The 24,346-nt window shown below is 37.3% G+C and overlaps 4 protein-coding genes across 5 annotated transcripts; 2 read left to right on the top strand and 2 right to left on the bottom strand.

The window, feature by feature from the left end:
* The first annotated feature begins 1,029 nt into the window (after positions 1 to 1,029).
* Positions 1,030 to 5,855, top strand: LOC131793203 (acid-sensing ion channel 2). 2 transcript variants are annotated; one of them, XM_066171569.1, is made up of 7 exons: positions 1,030 to 1,304; positions 1,832 to 2,789; positions 3,312 to 3,462; positions 3,940 to 4,008; positions 4,468 to 4,618; positions 4,922 to 5,013; positions 5,271 to 5,855. In XM_066171569.1, the coding sequence occupies exons 2-7, from the start codon at positions 1,842 to 1,844 to the stop codon at positions 5,414 to 5,416; spliced, it is 1,557 nt and encodes a 518-aa protein (XP_066027666.1). In that variant the 5' UTR covers positions 1,030 to 1,304; positions 1,832 to 1,841; the 3' UTR covers positions 5,417 to 5,855. The 2 variants fall into 2 exon arrangements, with proteins under 2 accessions (XP_066027666.1, XP_058966596.2); XM_059110613.2 differs by lacking the exon at positions 1,030 to 1,304 and adding an exon at positions 1,520 to 1,742.
* Positions 5,856 to 8,038: 2,183 nt separating this feature from the next.
* Positions 8,039 to 13,279, top strand: LOC131793180 (acid-sensing ion channel 2). The gene is made up of 6 exons (XM_059110585.2): positions 8,039 to 8,959; positions 10,756 to 10,903; positions 11,569 to 11,628; positions 12,042 to 12,192; positions 12,486 to 12,577; positions 13,115 to 13,279. The coding sequence occupies exons 1-6, from the start codon at positions 8,039 to 8,041 to the stop codon at positions 13,267 to 13,269; spliced, it is 1,527 nt and encodes a 508-aa protein (XP_058966568.2). The 3' UTR covers positions 13,270 to 13,279.
* Positions 13,280 to 13,378: 99 nt separating this feature from the next.
* On the bottom strand, positions 13,379 to 18,290 carry LOC131793220 (acid-sensing ion channel 2-like). The gene is made up of 6 exons (XM_059110634.2): positions 17,195 to 18,290; positions 16,053 to 16,200; positions 15,797 to 15,856; positions 15,276 to 15,426; positions 14,935 to 15,026; positions 13,379 to 14,637 (listed from the first exon to the last, which is right to left on the bottom strand). The coding sequence occupies exons 1-6, from the start codon at positions 18,041 to 18,043 to the stop codon at positions 14,489 to 14,491; spliced, it is 1,449 nt and encodes a 482-aa protein (XP_058966617.2). The 5' UTR covers positions 18,044 to 18,290; the 3' UTR covers positions 13,379 to 14,488.
* A 1,492-nt stretch (positions 18,291 to 19,782) lies between these two features.
* LOC131793229 (acid-sensing ion channel 2) lies at positions 19,783 to 23,690 on the bottom strand. The gene is made up of 6 exons (XM_059110645.2): positions 22,826 to 23,690; positions 22,308 to 22,455; positions 22,100 to 22,159; positions 21,441 to 21,591; positions 20,651 to 20,742; positions 19,783 to 20,050 (listed from the first exon to the last, which is right to left on the bottom strand). Exons 1-6 carry the CDS (start codon positions 23,669 to 23,671, stop codon positions 19,899 to 19,901), a joined length of 1,449 nt encoding a protein of 482 aa, XP_058966628.2. The 5' UTR covers positions 23,672 to 23,690; the 3' UTR covers positions 19,783 to 19,898.
* Positions 23,691 to 24,346: the final 656 nt, after the last annotated feature.

The raw sequence follows: 24,346 nt of genomic DNA, 5'->3' as shown, positions 1-24,346 counted from the left end.
CCAAAAATGGTCCTTTACGAAAGCCTTTTTGGCTTCTGTAGGTTATTTTGCCTAGCTGATATTTTACTAATAAACTGTTTAGAATATTTGTGGCAAACTAATAAAATAAAACTGAAACTGTTGTTAATATAATTTCCATGTTTGAATGTCAATAGACAATCTAATTTCACCGGATTACTATGAACTACTACTGAACTAAAAAAATTAAATGATACAAAGGAGCGTACAGAGGTTAACTAAGCTTCTTTAAAAGGGATAATGACTAATGTCAGAAGAAAGAACAAATTATGCAAAACCTGTGTGAACCTTTATTCGAAGAGATTTCAATAACAAGAAGTCAATAGAATCATCATGAATTCGAACAAATTAATTTTTAATAACATATAACTTTGTGTTTCCTCTTTCTTATGCATAATTTTTTTTTCTGTAATGAAATGAATGGGAAGGTTTGTTTCTTTACTGCGGGGATGTCGAGAAATGAGGTCGAAAGGCAAGCGTGCGATCCTTTACATGGCGGATGAATATTCATCCGGTGAGTTTTAGCCCAATTGTTTGCCAATTTTTTAATTACTAAGGGTTCGGGTCCGACTTGTCAATAGGCGACTACAATTACCCCACGCGAGGGTAGCATAATGATTATGTACCAATTTTCTCTTCTTTCCTTTTCCCTTCCCTTTCCTCCTTTTGTTTGTTTTTTTTTGTTTTGTTTTTTTTTATTTTCTTTTCGTTTCTGACGACGGAATTGCAAAATACATGAGCTCTGATAATAACCTGAGTTATTAAGCTTAGGCAACATTGGGGTCCAGCGATGATTTTGTTTTTTCTTCCGGATACTGTTATAGCTACATTGTCATCTGGTATTTGAAAGCAGACACAGCCTAATTTGAATAATCATTAGATTAACTTCATTTGCTTCTAACCCCACCGTAACTTTTGGCTTAACAAGTATATTAAGCCAAAAAAAAACATATCTGACAGGAGTTGCAAGCAAACCTTTCTCACGTAATGTAATTTTCACCTTGTAGGAGTCTATCATGCTGACTGGTGGCTGATTAAAACTCTTCCAACTACACGCTGTGTACTAATAAACAATCTACATTTGTTTGGAACACAAGTGAAATGACTAGGACTTGTAGACCTCATTTAAATTAAAATTAATCAGTTTTAGCGTTCCTGCCATCAATTGCTTCGTGCGTAATTTACCGTGAAGAGCTTTAAGAAGATCAATTTCTTAAAAGAACGCCGATAAAGAGGGTTTCCTTCTAATATTTGACAGTTCCAAACCATCGCTTTCCAGAAACAAGGTATGTAATTTACATAGTTTTATCTCACCACTAGGGAATCTAATCCTCACTCTTTTGAATTGCCAAATGTCGAGGAAATGTCTCGAAACTAATTAGCCAAGATGCCATCTTCTTTGGTATCATTGACACATGAACATAATGGCACCTGCATGCCCAATTCATGTCTTTTTCCTATTGTTTCCATATTTTGTGCATTCCAGTCACGTTTTCGTTCAAGGTCATTCCTCTTTGACGAGGAAATCCTAAATTATTTAGGTTTAAGCTCTAGTCGCACACGTTTTAATTTTTATATCTATTAGAAACGAATAGGCAAATTTTACTCAATACCTTCAGACGGAAAAATTGAATTAACACTGAGCCTGTTGTTGGCTAGAAGATATCTATTGTGCAGTCAAATTAGGACGCTCTTAGGAAGAGGGTTTTTTCATAACTGTTCCGGTAAAACTATTTTCTACCCAAACGGCTTTTGTGGTAATTTTCTCTCAACAAGACTTCTTGAATTGTTATGATTTAATTCTCGTTTTCAGGGGCGACTTAATGCCTTCGCGTGCACTGCCAGTCACTATGACAACCCGTGTAAAATCGTTTGGCAACTGTTCTACCGATACCTGTGAGGAAAGTCACCAGAAATCCCCCAATGCTTCTAAATGGAGAATATTTGCCTCGAATACTACTCTTCATGGACTGCGACAAGTCGTCAGAAACGAGTCGTCTTTTTTCAAAAGGTTTATTTGGTTTTTGTTTCTGTGCACTGCCGCTGGGACATATTGTTACCTCTCGACCATTAGTGTCACGAAATATTTCTCCCGACCTATCAAAACTGTAATTTCGCAAGAAGCTTCAAGTAACGGCTTGAAGTTCCCAGCTGTGACAATCTGCAATTTGAATTTTTTTATGAAGTCCAAGATAGACACAGCCGAAGAGGATGAGAACTTTGTAAAACTGGGCTTAAACATCACCGGTTGCAGTGATCGTGAATTTCGAAGAGTGCGTGGAAATCTCACTTGCGGTCAGGCGTTGCTGTGTGCCTTTGACTGGTTTGGGTATGCCATAGTGAGAGGTTGTAACAAAACTGTACGCCAGAATATCGTCGAAGCTTTAAACCGCTCCTCAGAACGCATATTTAGCCAAGAGGAGTTCCTCACCAGATATGGCCATAACATAACTGACATGTTTTTACTTTATTGTCGTTTTATGAAGACAACCGAATGTTCAGTCGAGGACTTTGTTCCAAAGCTAACCGAAAGTGGCATTTGTTATACGTTCAATTCTGGAGAGAAAAGCCCAGTTCTTAGAACATTATTTGAAGGTCCTGATCTTGGTTTAAATATCCTCCTCGATGTTCAAACAAATGAGAGTACCATGGCTGATTTTTCACACGGATTTAAAGTGATTGTGCACGATCAAGATACGTTTGTAAACCGTCACATCGGATTCAACATTCCCCCAGGATTCCATGCTGCGGTGGCTGTCAAACTGAGAAAGGTAAAATCTGATCATAATCATATCGATCCATTCATCTCTGGAATTTGGACGAGGTTTCACGTTTTCTTTTATTTATATATGTTAAAAATGTTTGGGTTTTTGCTGAGTTCGTTTTTTTGGTCCTTCTTTCTTCCACAATGGTTCACACCTGAGTTGGCGAAAAATTTATTACTAAGGCCATTTTATTTACTGGTGATCTGGAGAGAAAGCAGTCCACTACTGAAGTAGGAAAGATCGATAAATGAATAAATAAATAAAGCTGGGTACAGAAATTAAGTAATCTTCTTGAGGATCAATTATAATACATTATTATATATCATGGCATTAAGTCCGTCAAAGAACAACAAAGACAGAAGAGGTAACCCACTCTTTGATGCATTCAGAACTTTTTAACTACTTTTGTGCCGGACACCAACAAGCCTTTTCCAGCCATCAATGCTTTTTTGCTAACCAAATAAGTTACTAATGGTAAAAATGCCTTCCACTTAAATTATTGCTCACACGTGATTATCATATTTTCAGCATATCAGATTACCAAAACCATATAAGACAAAATGTCGGCAGGAAAAATTGCCTGGGATTGGTACCTACACAAAGGATGGCTGCATCTCGCAATGCTTGGCAAACATGACGTTAACTAGATGTGGGTGTCGCACCATTGCCATGTTACAAGGTTTGTGCGGCATATCTTTGAAAGTTGATATTTTTCATCGCCATTTTACATTTTTTTCCCAATGATATCAAAACAAAGGTAAAAAAAAGCGAAACCAAACAAACAAACAAAAAAAATAAAAAATTACATTTAGCTTGGCCTGCGTGTCGCGATTGAACATTGACATTGTGTTTAATTTTTTATACTTTTATCTTGTTCGTACGCATTGCGTGCCTATGCGTTGTGACGTCTAGGTCACATGATTAAAGAGACCTTGTAGTTGAGAAAGGTAAAGAAAAAGATGCGTTGTGGAAAACAATCCCTATTTTTGTGGAGGAAGCGATTTTACACGACACTGCATTCTTAAGTTGTAACATAAAGGAAGGTTTGATTAGAAAAGCAACCAGTTGTCATCAGAGTTGCACACTTTAGTTCCCTATAAAGGAGCTACGCTATATTATTGATACATTTTCAGTGAATATTTTTGTCCACTTTCAGGTCAGACCGATGCACCTCTATGTTCCATGCGGGAAATAAATTGTCTTGTCAAAACCGAAAGTGAGATAGGTAGGTAAGATTTTCAAAATTGTTATAAAAAAGACAAAAAGCAAAGTCTGCACTCAAGCCAAGTAGCGCAACCAGTAGGAGCTTGCCCCAGTTTCAATAGCATAAAGCGAGTAGGAGTGTTACTACTCCACCCTGGATGTGATACCATCGCAAGGTTCCTCCCCTAGCATTTCATCAGGCTTTCCTAAAGGTTACCCGTTACTCATCTATACTCCCGGGTGGGGAAGGGCACTGTGAGAGAAAAGGTTTAGTACCCAGGACACAACGAGTTGTCCCGGCCAGGTCTTGAATCAGGACCTCTCGACCCGGAGTCCAGTGCTCTGACTATTAGACCACTATCTTTCTTCCTTATAAGGTAGAACTAATCAGAATGAATTGCTATATTTTGAATTCAAAGTTTCTGAACGAAATAACAGTTCGTGTAAGTATATCATCACTGAGACTAGTTTTGATTTTTAGGAGAAGACAACTTGTCAGCGTGCTCCTGCAGCAACGCATGCACAGAACTGGAATACGAGACACGTGTTTCTTATTCCAAATTTCCTGATAACTCGATAATTGATATCTTGCATAATATCTTTGGAAAAAAAGAGAGCTCCAGTTACATGAGGTAAACTTAAGTTAATGTTAACTCTAAATAAGCAGGTAAGGAAAAGGTTTCTCATCCAACTCAGCTCCACAATGTAAAATACAATGGCAAGTGGCTCGAGAAAGAGTACTCAAAATAAGCGAATGTGTCAAATACAGGCTATCACATGAACATAGCGCGCGGTAACACGAATTCCATTCTTGAGTGTTCAGTCATAAGCGAGTGATGTGATGTCATCCACAGGAGAAAATATACGCCCATGCACATGCAGACATGTTTTGTTCGTCGTATAGACACTGATTAACAATAATTTTCACTGTACAGAGAAAACTACGTCTTCCTTCAAGTCGGTTTCCAGCACTTGGCCTATGAAAAGCGGGAAGATGTTCCTAGTTACAAATTAGAGAGTCTCTTAGGTAAGTCAGCTAAAACAGTGCTACATGTATGTGTAGACTTGAACCAGATGGGCAAAATTTCTTTGAACACAAGATGGATTTTTTTCTTGTAGATATATCTTGGCTGACAAAGTGTACACTGGCACTTTAATTTAAACTAATGGTAATATAAAAACTTATTATAAAATCTCATTCTCTTTGGCACATTGGCTTACTGTGCTACCTTTTGCTCATTAACCAAATTGATCGATAAAGTTCTCGTCGATGACTTGTTACAGGTGAGTTTGGTGGTAACATGGGATTGTTCCTTGGATGCAGCTTATTGACTCTCTGCGAGTTCCTCGACTTTGTGTGGGCTGCTGTAACGTCCCGGATGAGAAGACGTTCCGTAGAAATATCACCGAGTACTGGCACCATCTCATAAACGACACCAACATATGAATTCTACGTCGAAGATTCCTTGAAATATCGTGCAGCAATAGTAGGAAGAAAAAGAAAACAATCGTACTTATTTGTTTAGGATAGAGCAGCGCTGGTTGACAGAGAGAAACGAAATCAGGGAGCGATTGACGTCACTGAAGACGTTGTCAAGGTTGATAAAGAACACGTCAGGTTTTACATCAGCTGAACGTTTGAGTAAAAAACTCCTTCACTTCAGTATCGTCCTAAGCCCCAAAATCTTCCCTTTTTTTTTCTTCACCGTACTGCTTTTCTTCGTTACGACACTGGAAAATAGTTCCTGTGGTTTCTGTATTATCGGCGACAAGTATCACCTTGTGATGGCTGATTTGAGTTTCCATAAACTACTGTTGACTTCCGTGCAATAAAGAGTTTCTGTAGCACTTTTTGAATATCGAATAAACTTTGCCACTAATCGATATCAAACTACGAGTCTTTTTTGTTGCTTTTATTCGTTTTACTTCTATTTAATTTCCTTTTAATATAATATATTTTTTCGAAAAGACACTGTCGAGTTGTTTTTCTTTCTTGAATTTGAAACTCAAACAACAAAAGAAAGTAAAAAAGAAAAAAATGATGGCAAATCAGAGCTCTACATCATTTTTCCTCTAAAGCGAAAACCAACGCCTTTTTATCAAATGAAAGATTTAAATTTCTATAACCTTAAAATAACAAGTTCATTGAGCACCCTACCCCGATTTGGAACGGCTCAATGTTTTTTGTTTGTTTGTTTGTTGTTTTTTTTTTTTCATAAACGGCTTTGGTTCAAAAGCCAAACTTCCCTTGCTGGTTAATTTGGTTTTTTAACTGAGTTCACTTGATAACAGTGATAATGTTCGTTAGTCAGCTCAAAGAGTTTCGACGCTGACGTTTCGAGCGTTAGCCCCTCGGTCTGACGAAGGGCTAACGCTCGAAACGTTAGCTTCGAAATTCTTTACGGTGGCCAAGTTACATTACAAATTACCTTGTTATACTCTCCCACCGACACAGCACCACAGTTTCTTAAGAACCTTACCCCCTTTTTCCGTGCCGGTGTCGAATCAAAGGTAAAGATTACTGTATTTTGAAAACGTTCTTGTAGAATATCGATTTTATTGATTTTGAGAATACCACACTAGGTTTGAGCAGTGCTCTCTGTTTTGCATTGAGAATAGAAGAGCTTTTCCATACATGGTAATTAGTAGCAGGATCCCGCTGTAGTGAACTGTGGAGTCCAAAGAAGTCAAATTTTCACACGAAAACAAACCTTTTGCTGTATGCAGAGGTAGATTAGATTTGGGACCAGAGTACTTGTAATTAAAATTCTGGTTGTATTTTCTATATGTTTTGGTTTTTCGTTTAATTAAATTTGGTTGGTGCAGTAATCTTAAAGAACAGAACTTGGCAAGCAAACGACCTATGGACTATTTAGGGCGCTGGCAATTGGTGGTAACCGGGAATAGAAGGTTAAACCAGCACAAGTAATTTTGGTATCTCTGTAATTATTTATTTGTGCATTTCTCCCTTGATTAGTTATATGTTATGTAAAGTTTCATCTTCAAACTGGACGACAAACGCAAAAGAAATGCAAATGATACTGGCAAACTATTGTTTGAAATATAGACCGGATAAAATTTTAATGAAAGTGTTAATTCATTAACCTGTCGACGCTCTGGGTAGTTTGCCAGAAATTAAATGCTTATATGAAATGATATCCAGGCAAACTGAGTAGTTTACAAGACGCTCCAAAAACTAGTTGAAGACAACAACCACCTGAGTAAAGCATACTCCATGGAAAAAATCGTCAATTTATGCAAGGTGGGTTACGATCAATGTTAGGAAAGATATTTAAAGCATCTGCATTTGACAGCCTGCTCCGGTCATCCAGCATTTCAATAGCGGTTTATTGTTAAACGCATTTGATCCAGTTTAATGTCCATTCACATCGGTTCTTGAAACAGTTCACGCCAAAGTCTGAGACTGATTACTGCCAAACACTTGAGAGAATTAAATTTGTCCATGATAGTTCCTTTCTCCTAAATTTTTATTATCATTTAAATTAGTGCTTTAAGATACCTAAAATTCTAGTCCTTTCCTCTTATTTTCTTAACGTTAAGTGGAAAATAAAAGCTTATAACAAGCCAAAGCAAATACGTACGAGACTGATTTCAATTTCAAAAAATCTCGCGCCCATAGTTACAAAGGTAATATTTTGAATCAACGCTTTCTCAGTTGAGGTGAGGTTTCCCTACCTACGTATATCGGATACATTACGGTCACATTTTAGCATCAATTTCACAGACATTTCAATAAGAGCAAAAAAAATACTTTATTCACTCAGTCGTTTCCTTTTCGAGAGCTCTGGCTGAACCTCCTTCGAACGTAGCATAGGCATAGCTAGTTTGATGAGGATTATTCTCTTTATTCTCTGTAGCTTGGTAGCATCCAACTGTGAAGGCGGCAAGTCTAAGTTCTGATGCGTCACGTGCGACGAAAACGTTTTCTCGAGCCAACGCTCGTAACGAAAGTTTGACATATTTCTTTATTTGCTTCCCTTAATTTACAGGACTGAAAATAAAGCAGCATTTCTGACTCTTCACTCAGTAACATGAATGCTACCCAAGAGAGCGAAAGCGGCGCGTCCAGTTATTGGAAAGACGAGGTGGAGGCTCGCCAGACATCTGTTTATTCCAGATGGAAAGCATTTGCATCCAGGACAACTCTTCATGGGATAAGCTACATCTTTGATAGTAGTCTTCCCATACTTAGAAGGGTTATTTGGCTGATATTTCTCTGTGCCTCTTCTTCAGCCTTCCTGTATCTTGTGACCATAAGCATAGGCAAATTCATTTCTCTGCCAATGAAAACAGTGATTACGCAAGAGGAACCACCTAATGGCCTTAAATTCCCCGCTGTGACCATCTGCAACTTGAACAAGTTTATGAAATCCAAGATAGATATGGCTGACGATGAAAAAAGCTTTAAAAAGCTAGGTTTGAACATAAGTGGGTGTGATGAGATAAGAGAGGTTCGAGGAAATCTGACTTGCGGGCAAGCACTACTATGCGCTTACTTTTTGTATGCTCCCGCACTGGTGAAGGGCTGCGATGAAACAATACGCCAAAACGTAAACGACGTGCTCAACGGTTCCTCCAACCGTCTGTTTAGCGAAGAAAAATTTCTCACCAGTTATGGTCACGACATGGCTGGCATGTACATGGATTATTGCCGTTACACGTCGCAACTCTCGTGCTCCGATAAAGACTTTGTACCAACCATTACACCGGACGGTTTGTGCTTTACTTTCAACTCTGGTTACAATAACACTCCAGAGCTGAATTCTTTTTTTGAAGGTCCCGAACTAGGATTGAACATTCTATTAAATGTTCAAACGAATGAAAGCACCCTCACTGATTTTTCAAGCGGACTGAAAGTAATAGTTCACGACCAGGACACCTACGTTAACCGCCGCAGTGGATTTAACATCGCTCCGGGCACACATTCTTCGGTTGCAGTGAGATTAAGAAAGGTTAGTATCACTCAGCGCGTTCCCAAATACAAAAGCATTCAAGATTCACATACTGCCGTACTTTCTTTGAAATATCAGACTAGATGATTCACGACGTTTTGCTGTTTCAGTTTATTTTATCTTTTCTTCCGAGGTTGCTTTTCGTCCCAAAAGTCTTATATAACAATATCTAACACTCCTTGTGCGGTTGATGTTTTCTTTATTTCTTTTTATAACTTTATACAACTTACCACCTTGGTTTCTAGCTCTGTTCTGAAGGAGACTGTATCTCACCAGCTTATATGGGTGACACTTACTGAGTTGTCAATCTTTAAAACCCTCGTCGTTAATTCGCACTTGACTGGCGAACTACATGGAACGGATTCTGAAAACTCAGCACTTTACTTCGAGAAGGTGACTCTACAAAGTGACTTTCTATACTAAATTTCTTTCATTTCCAGCTTACTTCTGGTAAAACAAGAACAAGCCTTGACATGGCCATATGGAAATTGTAGTAAACTTATTGATAGAATTAGAATTATACTTTAAAATTATCCAAAGAGAAAAAAACCTTTGAAGACTGTTACAGAACAACAGAATAAACAGAGAATTTGGAGAAGAAAGGGCGTACCCAAGGTACCACCCCTTAAAGAGTTACGTGCTTTTCACATAGGTTACCTGATTATAATTTCAGTGCGGAGGATGAAAAGCATAACTTGTTCACACCTTTAAACAACTTAAAAGAAAGATGTGTTGAACGTGCTCTAAATAAAAATTTAAGAATTATTTTCCGAATCGAATTGACCTAAAAAATGAGCCTGAGGGAATCGCAAGTATAAAAAAGGGAATTTCTAGGAAATTCCTGTACGGGATTAACTTTTACCAGATCGATATACTTTGTTATTGATCAAACGGATTAATATAATTGAACTATAGCTTACCGAAAGATAATTGAAATATTCTATTACAAATTCCAATTACCGTAGAAACTGAATATCTGTTTTCATGTCAAATTCGAGATAGGATAATATGGAACCTAACTAAAAATCAATGACAGCCTAAAACAAATATTTTGCAGAGTTAAATAGACTATTTACTCACAGTAAGAATAGATAACAATTGCTCTACTTGCACAGTAAGACCGCTAAAGAAATAGGAAATGGTCGACTAGCTCATTATATTTTTTTTACTGAATGGCTTGTGCTAATATATTATTTCCATTCATTTTCCCAACACCAAGATGTGGAAGCTCTCACAATACTTCTAGATAGGATAGGGGTCAATTTTGTCGTTGGACAAAATTTCTTTCCTAGAATTATCAGCTTGACCTGGACGTCAGTTAGTATACAACGTAAATTCATATGTCAATCCGAACAAAGCTAAAACATCTCACCAAAAGGCAGTAAATGCATAAAAACGGCCTTCACGTGTGGCACACTTGAGTGAACACTCTCTCGTAGAACTTGTACTTCTAAACTTGATAAGTTGACCAGAAGGCACGAGCTTCATTTGAGGAGAGCAGAGAAACAAAAGCAACGCAATCTTTGAGTATTTTAACCCTGAAAATTGCCCAAAATTACTGTGATAATTTTGTACGTATTCTAGATACGACCTTAGCCAAACCCAAGGCACTGATATTTTTTTTGTGATTACTACACACGTTGCAGCCACTTAGTTATCATCTAAGTTCACGAACGAAAATAAGTAACCACGGAATAACATCGGAACCAATCAAAATCCAGTAAGTGCTCTTTCGGAACAATTCGTATGACCAACATTTGACGAATTTTTTGTTATTTTTCTTAAATTATTTGAAGCACATTCGACTTCCAGCACCATACAAAACAAAATGCCGACAAGATAGACTCCCAGGGTTGGGTTCCTACACGAAGGACGGCTGCATCTTTCAATGCCTCGCAAATTACACCCTGGCTCAATGTGGATGCCGCCGACTCGGATTGATAGGTTAGATATTATAATTAGAACTATGACAATAAGTAACTAAATTACATCTTTACCTGCTATTTTGGTAATAACTGAATACCAACATTGGTTACATGCCTTAAAAACTGCATTTGTGCTAAAATGATAAATCGATCGATAAAATGAAACAAAAAGTTCAAACAGGCCTTTGGTTTACCTATAAGATTGACTGAGCTTATTACATCTAGAACAATATCTCAGCTGAGTGTGGACGAATATATACTTCCTATAACATATACCCTATTCACACCAACAAGACACATTTGTTCAACTGGTTGTTACTGAATGAAAACTGAAAAACTGAATTTTCCATAGGATTCAGGTACTTGCTAACTTGTTTTTCCAATGTGTTACATTGTAAGTCAAATAATATTAGGTTACACAGCTTCTATGAAGAAAAAAAATTTACACTGTGTCCAACAAAACAAGTTAAAACATGTTTAAGCTTTAGTTTGAATGAAGTAATAGTATTCTCCACAAATAACAACAATGGTTATAACTGACAAGTTAGTAATCATAAGAGCAACTAATGGTCGAGCTACTTTAACTTGAAATCCTTTTTTTTTGGACTTAAAAGCTTGTATCTATAAAATCTATACGGTAAACGACTTCACAGATTTTTATCTTCTGTTATATGTCTCTGTTAGAACCAAAGACGACACCCCTGTGTTCTCTCCAGGATGACCAATGTCTTAAAAAATCTAGAGGTAAGACATATGCGACGGCGGTAACTTAACGGTCCCTAATTTAATATTCTTTCTACCTGAGCTTGATCAAATGTAAAGCTACTTCACGATCATTTAATAAAACTGGATTTTCCTCGGTGGAGAGACACCACAGAGATAAGACCAAAGTCAAAAAGAACCACGAAAAGATAAAAAACGACTAGATTAACACGGAATGTCATGAACTTATGAAAATGTGTCTAGTTTTTTCTGGATTGACAGACGATTGTTCTAGGATCCGAATTTACTTAGAGCACGATTATAGAAAGCCAGTTATCACAGTTCTCTAGGAAGTAGAATAACTATAGCTATGTTCCTATAATAATCCACATACCCTGTCTTATTGCAGCTCTATTAGTCGATGACATAACAACAAATTTTATTTCATTTTTAAGGGGATTGGAATAGGTCAGAATGTCACTGCAGCAATGCATGCTCAGAGGTGGAATACGTACCCTCTGTTTCTTACTCCAACTTTCCTGATGTCTCAGTAATTGCAGTTTTACAACAATTCAAGGGGAAATCAGAGACTTCTAGTTACATGAGGTATGCTCATACTAAGGGGGGCGTTATTAAGATTTTTTATTATTATTTATTTATTTCATTTTATAATATTTATTTTAAACCAGAAGATTATAGACATCAAAACTTGTCGCTTAAGAAAACGAAACGTGCATTATTTGACGTTTTTGGACCTTTGTAACCTACAACAGTTGCTCGCCGAGAGGCCGGTCTCTCTCCTGCAGCTTACCACCGGCATTTTGGCCTGCAAATAGGTAAATTCTAGGAGTGATGTAATTTATCTTTTTTGTTTCTTTGATTCCATCTTTTGTGTGCAGAGAAAACTATGTCCTTCTCCAAATCGGCTTCACGCGTTTAGCTTACGAGAGGCTTGAGGATATCTCTAGCTATGGAACAGAAAGTCTGTTTGGTGAGATGGCTTCGTAGCAAAAATTTAAGATTTAAGTTGTAACATCCAACGCATTGCCGCTATCTTTTTTAGACCTACAACTAAAAAGGCACGGTATTAATCACAGATGGGTGATAGATGCCTGAAAATTCGCTAGAAACCAATCACATTCTCAGATAGGGGATGTTGGGTCTCCCACTCAGGGAGGAGAACGTTTCAAGTGAAACGCTATTCGGTATGAGGGCATGAACCACTATCTCGTATTGAAGATGTTTCCAAGAGTAGTTTAGAGATGGAGATAGTTTTTTTTAATTAAAAGTGGTCATTGAAAAATTTCATTCAGGGTTCTTCAATAACATATGCGTCTAAAAGCAATTTCAACTAATCTCTGATTAGTATAAGAACAAGAAGGTAAATTGAAAGGTTGCACTAACCATTGACTACTCAAAACAAAAACATTGAACGGCCATGAGGACGAAAACTGATCAATGTTTGAAATATGCGGTATAATGTAAGTGCAAGAAAGACTTCAATTTCAAAACCGTCTTTTTGTTTCAGGGGAGTTTGGAGGCAATATGGGCTTGTTCCTCGGTTGCAGCTTACTGACGTTGTGTGAGTTCCTGGACTTTTTTTGGGAAACATTCATATTCCAGATGAGAAAGCGTTCTCCTCAAATAAATGCGGACATGAAAGACACAAGTGACCCTCAGTAAAACATAGCCTTGTGACCATCATAACATTCATTTCCTTAAGTTAGTATCTCGTTTTGGCATCTAAGGACAAATAATCACAATTTGACTTATTTGCAAAGGATTTTTTTTTTTTAATGGTGTATCCAGTTATTATTATCACTTTATCTAGTATTGTTAACGGTATCATTATCATCATAGTCATTCCTGACAGATTTTCTATAATCGAAATATAAATAATAATATCGTGTTTGGTAATCAACATTTGATTGATATGACCCAGTCTAAAATAACTTTTTTGTATATTACCATTATTGTAAATTCCGCGGAAGATTATCTATAAAAATCCCTATTGTCAATAGTAGAATATCTTGTTAACGTTTCTTTCACCATTTTTACTCTATTTCCGTTGATGTAGAGGGTAGTGTTCAACTGCACTGCATGTAGCTGTTAGCATTAAAAGGGAAGGACTGGATGAATTATAAATTTTCCATGAAGTTGTAAATATCGACATGTAAAGAATGCATTTGTAGCGGCGTAAGTTCTGAACCGGTTTGACGGATAGTGATATTAATCAGTAGTACAAACCCTTGCAGAAGATGAATTGAAATAAAGTCCTGAATTATCTTAATGATAACTCCTGCCTGTAGTTGAAGCTTTGAATTCTAGTCTGGACTGGACCCACCACATGCACTAAAACTCTTGGTAGCTAAGCAACCAAACTAAACCTGAACTAGGCGGTTATCCGCAGGAAATGGTGAGGTGACAGATTAATGCAGGTTCCACAGAATAGGGATAATATAAAAAACGTCATTTTATGCCATAATTGACCCTTTCATGTACAAACACTCGCCCAAAATACTACTAACATTGATTTTGGTAGAGAAACATGGATAAAATTTTACTTGAAAGATTAGTATTTGTTTGACTTAGGTGGCTCCGCTTGGAGCCATTAGGACTCAGTCAAAGGTGACCACCACCGCTTAATACTGGGTGTCGCTTAGTACAGTATCGCTTAAGAGAGGTTCGACTGTAAGATCGTTTGACAGACATTCCGCATACAGTACAATTAGACTTGAATGTCTTTCACGTCATAATAGAAGTTATTATATGAATCCCGCGTGCCTCTTGGTATGTACATGCATCCTGTATCCAGCTACTGATATTGACCCCGTCCCTATGCTCTTTTTTGTTTTTAGGCGTAAACAAGAACAAGCTCCTTATACCAATTAGTTAGAATGTTTCATACTCCTTCGTTTCCCATCTGCTCCTGAGCAATATTTCTATTCTTGTTCGCTCGATATTCCAAGATGTTCCAAGCCAGGTCAAAAAATTCAAATATTGTTAATAGACTGCAGCCCAGGAAAAGACCCATATTTCCACCGATATCACCTGAAGAAAAACACACACGTTCATTATTAACCTAAGCTAACCCTATATTTGTTCCCCGAAGTTCTACCTCAAGTTAATTAATTCAAAGACAACATGCATGGTGTATGGAGGATTTTTTTCTCGTTCAAAAATCGTAATTGGCTATGGTTATCAAAGATATTCACAATCTATCTACAATACAATTATTCCACCATCACTTTGCTTCTGCATCAATATATAGTAACAATACCAACAACAATAACAACAACAATAACAACAAAAACAACAAGAAGGCAAATTTTTCAAATTCTTAAATACCCATCAAGCTCCCAATCTTGTAGCTTGGACTTTCTCTCATCAGAGTGTATCCATGACGCTGATATCCAACCTGGAGGAACACTAAATTTTCCCTTAAAATGAATTTGAAACAACGCTTTTACACGAAGTATTTTGCTAAATTAACACCCATCTTATTTGGGATAAACACGGTAACTTCTATCTCTTACTGATGGAAAACTGTGGTTGAGAATCTATTCATGGATAAATTTCTAATCGAATTCTAAAATGGACCAACACCAAAACAGTTAAGTCACGATTAATCCACTCATTCGAATGTGCATCGAATGTGCATCCTCTTAGGTACATTTTGACATGGTTACCTCTGATATTCTACGCTTTTGTTGTAAGCGTGCTTGTATTTTAGAATTTTAGATGCTCCATCATCAGGGAATTGAGAGTAAGACACCTGAGTCATGTACTCTGTCTCCTCGCAAGGAATATCGCATGAACAGTTGAAAGGATTGTACGACTCTGGAATGAAAAAGGAAAACTTTTTTTAGAGAGCGTTTAAGTCTAAAACTTTTCAGTTCGGCTCAGAGACCTTCTCTTGTAGCTTCACCATATCTTCGATCCTTTAAAGACGATGAATTTCTGCAGGAAATGAACTCATATATCTCCTAGTCGACCGACGTTTTTCGGAAAATGTTTTGTTATAGATGAGTAACGAGGGTGCGTCTCAAAAGAAACTGTGATGCTGTTTAAATTAACCACCATAAAGAGTTTCTAAAGATGACTTTAGAACGTTAGCCCTTGATCAGAGCATCTCTCTTAAAGATGGTCATGAAAATGTTCAACAAATGTATTACTAAAGTAAACCGGTATAACTGGAGTTTCTTGTTACCTGCTTTCTGTTTCTCGCAGAAGTGGTGTTGAAAAGAACAAACCGGCGAGTTTGATGGCACTGAGATGCAAACAGGAAATATCAGATTTATTTGAATAATTAATACAACATGACGGTGGACTGTGAGAGTTGTCACTCAGCTTGTCCCATGGAAGGTCAACGTACCCCAAGAAAGGCCACCGGAGTCTATTTTACTATGCCAAGTTTGCAGGCGAAGCGAGGATAAAATGTTTTGACTATTATGGTACCTGCTTACCTGGAGCACCGATCTCTCTACAGCCGCACCTTTTTAAGGTGACATTTGCTTTACATTGTATGAAGCAGCCATCTCTACTGTAACGGGTTATTTTAGGAAGGACTCTCCTCGTGCAGTCAGACTTATACGGATACGGTAGTCGCTCATGCTGAAATTTTTGTAGGAATAGAAAAATTGTCTTAGATATTGCTTTTGTACAACTTGATTAGTTACTTTGATCTAATATTTGTTTTACATGCGAAAAGAAACAGAGCTTAGAAATATAAAATTTACAAGTTACGATGATTTTTCGCTGTCCCAAGCACAGGACACTGCCTCCCACTAGGGTGTTTCATCTTCCCTTACCTGAAATCGACCTCATACCAGGAGATACTTAATCTCCTAGTTTGAGCCGTAATCATACCAAAACAAAATGAACCCATATCTTCGGTTGGGAAATGTATTAAACGAGTAAGTTATCCGGCTAGAATAACTAAATAAATAGATACTCTTTCAACGACAAGTGAAGAAGGTTAGATTAAATGTCCGGATGTTACAACGCAAAGGTTCTTCCAGAAGATGCAAGTGATCAAATCTCTTCTCCAAACTGATCATCGTATTCAGAATAACTGTCAAGGTCCAACCTATCTGAGCTCGACAAGTACGAAATGAGAGAGTTCACAATGAGTTATTAGTTTAGTTTGGGTCCTGTCTCTGCGATTGAGTTTTTGCAATATCTAGCATGAGTAAATCTATTAAGTGAAGAGCTCATGATTTATGTATTATTTGGTTTTGTCCTGTTTGTTTTCTTTCTCGTTTTGTAGAATGTTTTCTCGTGTTTTTGCTGTTGTTTCCAAAACAACTTTATCAGCATATCTTGAAAAAGTTCCAAGCCCATCATTCGTCCTCTTTGGCAACAGTAAGTTTCGATGGCTTCGTCAAACATTTCCTATCAATGTTTAACGTGTCAGGAACGATCTTCACAGGCGTACAACCGTTCTGTCAGACATAAGCATGTTTATCTTCAAACTGACAGACGTAACCTGCTAGTACATCGCGTATCGCACAGAAAAAGGCTCTTATCTGGTTCGCGAAAATAATTTTTTTTAAAAAAACTGAAACACATTTTAACGGTGCAGCAGCTGGGATATGACAAGACTTACCTTTATTGCAGCTATTCGTGCCAAAGCGTGTGATCCAGGAAAGACATTAAAGCCTTTATCCAAATCTACAATGGCTCCTGGATCATGTACAACAACTCGCAGCCCTCGCGAGAATTCGCTTACAGTGTTTTCGTAAGCCTGTACATCTAAAATAACACTTAGACCTCCTGATACTCCAGCCCGTCTTGTACTGCGCACTTTGGTTCCATTTTTCCCGGAGTTGAAGGTAAAGCAGCGACCATTTTTGGTAAGCGTTGGATGAAAATCGGCACTCGTGCAGTCCTGCGATACTGAAAAGCGACAGTAATATAGAAACATTTCGGCAAAGTCATGTCCAAAAGTTTCTATAAACTCTTCGGGGTTGAAAATTGGCTCCTTTGTCCTGTTAAGGGCACTGATTATTCGCTGTCTTATGGTCATGTTGCAATTCTCTGCAATTGCCCAGCCAAATGGTTCAAAGGCACACATTAGCGCTTGTCCACAACTCAAGGATTTGTTCACCTTAATTGTCACTTCACAAGCAGAGAGATTTAACCCCATTTTGTGAAAGTTCTCGTCATTTTCAAACATATTAATTTTCCTTTTGACGAATCGGTTTAGGTTACAAATTGTCACCGCAGGAAACGAAATTTCTCCATTCTCAGGGACAACCTCTGTGAATTCTGTGTTAAATGGCTTTGAGGAGTATTTCTCAACACTTTCTATTAAGAAATAGATTTCAATCGCGATTGCACCCAAGAGAAGCAACAGCCAAATCAACCGACGAAGTCTTGAAGGGCTTTCAAAGACATAGCGAAGACCGTGAACGGTTGTATCAGACACAAATTTTCGCCATTTGGTGGCAACCATGCTGTTAGAGCCTTGTTGAATCGAAGAATCTAAGCCAAATCGAAGCACCTTACACTTCAAATAAAATATCTCGCTGGTGAGTTTCTACTTTACATAAGACAGAAAAAACCGCTGATAAAATTTCTCTCCGATGCGTTTCCACTTTACATAAGACAGAAAAAAGCGCTAATAAAATCTCTCTCTGGTGCGTTTCCACTTTGCATAAGACACAAAAAAACGCAGCGGAAACCATAAATAATTTAAACACAATGAAATCCAAAACAATCCTTAATTCGCCTGTCTTTCCTAAATGTTTAAAAAAAAATAGAATAACACAATCCTGTTATTCCTTCCTTCCTAAAAGGTTCATGAGAAATATAACAACAGTAATACAGAATAAAATTTAAAATAAGGAAAAAGGGAAAATTGTAAATTATACCTTTCATCAAAATAATGACTTGACAGTTAAAAATTGAAATCATTCATTATTTTTATTTCCGGCAGTATTGAAAAAGGCAGATTGAGAAGACAAAAGGATGATGAAATGTGTGCGCAAGCCTTCTTTAATTTGTTACTTGAAACATTAACGCAGAGAGAATTCGCACCTTTTTTTTCCCGAACGAAACACCTACACTTACCAATACGTTTTACAGTCAAGATGAAATTATAACGGCTTAATCACAACGGAGGAATGGACCCATACGAGGCTAAAAAATTAAAATACTATTCAGAATTAAATTCATTTGCAACGAGCAATTACAGTGATAGAATGCGTTCTGCTTTACAACCTAAGTTGGAGTGATTGCTCTCAATGTCTGACTTAGTTAGTTGTAGGCATAAATGACATACATAGTTCATCAAAGCACAAATTTCGCGCATTTGATCATATGCACATGTAAAATGTGCATTACAAAGAACAAATATTATTATTAAAATTTATTGCATGCAAGTAATGACCCTTTTTTCACTACAATACTGCTTGTGTGTTGTAATAATTAATTAAAACCCCGTTACAAATGCGCGTGGTTTAAATTGTAACCTTCACAGTTACTTAAAAGGCTATATGAGAAAGCCTTATGAAATAATTTGACAGTTTTCTGATGGTGTTTGCTCTTTATTTCCGATCTGCAAAACAAAACTGATTTCTAATTAAGACCTCATTCATCAAACTCTCGCATGGAACACGTTTCATTGTTTACCAAGATGGCAGGGAATCTATTTTTAATCCAAGTGGTGAAGTCCAAATTACAGTTTTGACTGACGCACATTTCAACGAAACAGCTGCCAAACTTGGCTGATGAGTGTAGGCATATCCCAAAGGTGCTACTAAAGAACATGTGAATGCATGCAATTTACTTAAGGTGGCTTTGGAAGAGTTTCTTAATGACTTTTTTTGTGCTTATTTCGTTTTTTTTTTTTCAATAAATCTAAACATCATGCAGGTGCTTGAAGACTCTTTCACAATCAGCGCATGCTCAACCCCGTTGACATAGCTTATCACCAATACATTACACCGTTTATAACCTTGCAGCGCGTGCACGGGTCTGGACTGAAATAAGTAATCTGAGCCAGAAGGGAGATTCGCCGTATTCTCTCTGTGCTAATAGGCCGTGATATTTTGAATGTAAGTCCCTCGTGTCTGAGGCATAAGCCCGGCCTTCTACAAACACAAATTATGTTGTGAGACTTTTCGAATTCATTTGTGTGAATGATACTTTAGATAATCACCAGAAAATAACTTAAAGCATACAATAATCACTGAAACGGCCAAATGGCAAAAATTTAATAGGGAAACCAGTTTCAAAGTGTTGGTATAATGAAGAGTTTTAAAATAGTAACCAAGCTGTATGAAATTCTTGGTCAATGCATTCTCCTTTCATTCTGTTTCAGATTTTTCCCGTCCTGCAGAGTCTATTTTTTTAACTCGGTTCTCCTTGAACTTCAAGATTTTCCACAACAAGTCTCCAAACTCAAACAATGTCAATATGCTACAGCCCAAAAATAGTCCCATATTGCCTCCAAGATCACCTGGTGTAGAAAGAGAACGAAAAGTAACATTAAACAACGAGTTTCGCCAGATGTTACATTCACATTACTTTTCCTGACTATCGTTTGTTGGTTGCGAGTTCTTTCTGCTCCTCTTGTCTTTTGGAGAAATTTGAGTTACTAACGACAAAATAATAATAATATTATTATTATAACAATAATTATGATAATGATGACCAGAATAGTGAAAATAATACTAATGATATTAATAACAATAATAATAAAATTAAAATTATAAATAAAATAAATAAAAGTAATAGACCAGCGAGTTGGAAAGTCAGTCTAATCTTTTCAGCATCAACAATTCAGAAAATGCAGGGTTATCAATTTATCACAATCTCGAGGTAATCTCTTTAAACAAAGTTTATCGTAATGTATTGTGATACGCAGGCAGTGCTGCAGAAAAGCGAAAGAGAAAAAGATCGGAACTGAAAACTCTACACATCTCTAATTAAGCAGTTTTACTCTCATCTCCGAGGTCCATTTGTTAATCTTACACTAGGAAAAAAATGATTAAAAAGGCTAGAATAGAAAAGAAGTCAAGACAGTCAAATCAATTATCTTTGGCGCAGAATTTCTAACCTAAGAGGCTCTCGATGCCATAACTTGCTCTTTCTTCCATGACTGTGTACCCTTGGTACTGGAACCCAATTTGAAGGAAAACCAGGTTTTTCCTGAAAATCAGAGGAAGACCACGTGGAAAAAGTGACAGCTAGATATTAATTCCTTTTAAACTTTCTTAAGAAGACCCTAAAAAACTAAATAATTTTTAGTTCTATTTATAGCATCTCAAGGAAATTTCTTTAAACAAAATGTGCAGGATTCACATTATAATATCTGATATGTAAGCTGTATAATCGTGGATTTTCTAACAAAAAGCTCAGTAGTGTATTTCTCTAATTTTATGTACTCTGTAATCCACGTAACAACGAACATAGGTCTAAAACGTATCAGTATAATTGTCCACTTCAAACTCTCCATGATTAATTTCAGTTCTTTAATTTCGATTGGTTTACAAGGCACGGTATCTGAGCTAATATACCAAGGACCCTTGGTGTAGGTGTACGTTATAAGCAGAGTAGTTTTTTATTGTTTTTAGCATATTCTGAGACATTTCTGTAAGTGCTTTTAACCGAAAAGACATTTCATTTACGTTCGTTGTATAAAAGATGGTTTTAGTCAACTCGTTAGACGTACATCATCTCAAAAGCAGCAAGCACCGGGAGAATGAGTGTTACATTACTTTCAAGGGCCAAAGGATATTCCAAAATTTCTTACATCTCATAAAACTTTGAATGTGTCACTTTGTTCATTTTAAATATTGGCAAATATGCCCGAATTTCCAACTTTCATGCTTTTTACACTTAGTAACCTCTGATATTCCATGCTTTTATTATAGCCATATCGTTGATGAAGTATTTTTGCAGCACCGTGGTCCGGGAATTCAGAGGTAGACACTTGGATCCTGTAATCAACTTCTTGGCAAGGCAACCCGCAGAAACAGTGATACGCATTGAATGACTCTGAGTGCAAGAAGAGTTCACGTGGTATGAAAGAGAAGCATCATACACGCAAGTGGTCAAACCAACGAACAAACAAAAAAAATTGTTTTACATTATAATCTCAATCAATTAGCCTCCTTCAGTTCAATACTCTTCCTGGTCTAAGGAAGTATACATTTGCACATACAGCTGAACAATTTTTTGTAGTATTAAATTAAGATCAAACATGCACAACTACAACTACTCAAATTCTCTAGATATGACTCTGGCACTTTTTTTCCCCTTTTCATCAACTAGATGTTAATAAATCTATTAGTTTATTAATTAAGACATGAGCACGTTTTCACACCTAATATCGTTACTTCACTAACAAGGAAAGCTCGGCTTATTGCACCAAACTGGGGACATTTACAATCCACAAACCCGTGGAAGGAGGACCAGTGAAAAGAGCTCAGACACTTTTTTGTTTTGTGTTTGTTGGACAGATAAGCATAGCCTTTGAACTTCAAAGAAAAAAAATTACACAAACCTCTAGTCTTAGTGAAGCAATATTGGTGTTGGAACGTGCAGACTGGAGCCTTTGAAGGAACTGCAGACGTTGAACAGAAATCAAAGGAGAGCAAATAATTAAACATAATAAAAAAAGTTATTTTTTTATCATCATTAGCGGTGAACTCACTAAGTTAAGAGCTTTATTTTGCATATCTGTATTTGGCAACGTGTTCCGTTTCACCTACGTGGTACTCCAACCAGCTTACATCCGCACATTTCCACGGTCTTGTTGGCAAGACATTGTATGATGCAGGCGTCCCTACTGTAGTGAGGTATTCCAGGAAGTACTCGCTCTGTGCAGTTTGTTTTGTATGGAGATTTGAGACGGTGTCCCTGCCAAATACAAGACAGAAATAGACGAGACTTGGTTCTAGCTTCATTCTGTTTTTGTGATAGTTTTACTTTTTGTTTGTCCAGTGTTTGTTGTTGCAGTTTTGTAGAAAGCTCACATGTCGATTTGGTAGTACTACAAGCTACATAAATTTTGACAACTTTTGGACTTTTATTAATTCTCCCTTTGAATTTTTAGTTCTTCTCCAAGCAATTTCCAGACCACTTCAAACCTCGCAACCAAACCCCACAAAATGCCTTGCTCAACGGAAAAACCTCCAATCATATCCCAGAATCACGCAAATGTTTGTGGATCAGAAGTATTGTTGAATTGGAGGGAAGGGGAAAAAATACTTAAAATTAAAAAACTTACCTGTATGGCAGTTACACGGACCAATGTATGTGAACCAGGAAAAACGTTAAATCCATGATGGTCCATGCTTAAGTACTCTCCTTGTTCATGAATGATCACTCTCAACCCACGAGAGAACTCACTGATGGTAACTTCATCCGTTCGAACGTCCAAAACGACAGCTAGGCCGCCAGAAGATCCCGCGACACTTGTGTTACGGACTATTGTTCCATTTTCTCCTGAGTTAAAGGTGAAGCAACGGCCACCTTGAATCAAATTAGGAAAGAAATCTGCAGATTTACACTCCTCCTTTGTTGCAAAAGTACAGTAATACGTAAACATTTCTTCAAATTCATGTCCGTAAGCACCCAAGAACTTTTCCGGGTTAAACACTGCTTCCTTGGTGCTGTTAAGAACATCAACAATTCGCTTCTTGGTTTTGTTGCAGTTCTCTATAACTTCGACCCCATACCTTTCGTGGGAACATAACAAGGCTTGTCCGCAAGTCATGTTAGTGATGACCTTCCTGACGGCTGCGCAAGAAGAGAGATTTAGACCCAATTTGTGAAAGTCTTCCTCGTCGTAAGGCATAAAGATTTTCCTTTTGACGAAACGGTTTAAATTGCAAATCGTTACAGCAGGGAAGGTAAGGTTTCCGCTCTCCGGAACAACCTCGGTGTATTCGATGTTTACCGGTCGGGAAAAGTAGAGAGCTATACTCTGTTGCGCGAAGAACAGATACCACGCTATAGATAGTAACAGAAGAATTAACCACACAAAGCGGAGAACTCTGGAAGGGCTTTCGTACACATAGCGGAGGCCATGTACTGTAGTATTTGATGCGAACTCTCGCCACTTTGTACTCATACTCCAGCCTTTTTGTGTCTCTCCCCAAGCATCACCAAAAGAGACTAAGCGGCACTAACGCAAGTTTTAATAGTTATGAGCTTCCGTGGGAAAACTGATGTGTAGTTTCTGCTGACTTCTCATGAAATTTTTATAAAGGGTATACAGATACGGTAGGAACACACTGAAAATAAATTATTGTGAAGGACTCCTGAATAAAACCAACCTTCCTTAGCAACCTGTATAACACGTTTTCCTTTCAGCTGCGAATTGAGCGATCACTGCTCATCGCGTATCAAAGGCTGTCTAAGACATCTTTACAGCATTTGTTGGGATATGGTTGTGGGTGAACATGAATTAAAGGGGAAAGAATAAAGGTATTATCAAAATGAATGCGATTCATGAACGATAAAGGAGTTCTTTAAAACACATTTTTTAATCTCTACAGACTCTGTCTCGAACCTTGGAGAAAAAAAAATTTTCTTGTTCTTTTCTAGCTCTTAATTACATTTTCCCTTTGGAGGCCAGTTGTCTGAACTTTGTATGATGATCGTCAAATATCTGTATGATCACACACTGTACAAGCTTGAGCTAATGATTGACAATGACAGCAGGTTTGAGAATTATTCTTTTTTCGCAAAAAATCGAACGACAAGACAAGTTCTAAACAATCCTGAAAGCAATCGCGTTTTGAAT

The sequence above is a fragment of the Pocillopora verrucosa genome, chromosome 8 (assembly GCF_036669915.1).
Source record: "Pocillopora verrucosa isolate sample1 chromosome 8, ASM3666991v2, whole genome shotgun sequence".
NCBI classification, from domain to species: Eukaryota; Metazoa; Cnidaria; class Anthozoa; order Scleractinia; family Pocilloporidae; genus Pocillopora; species Pocillopora verrucosa.
This window is presented reverse-complemented; position numbering and strand designations above follow the sequence as displayed.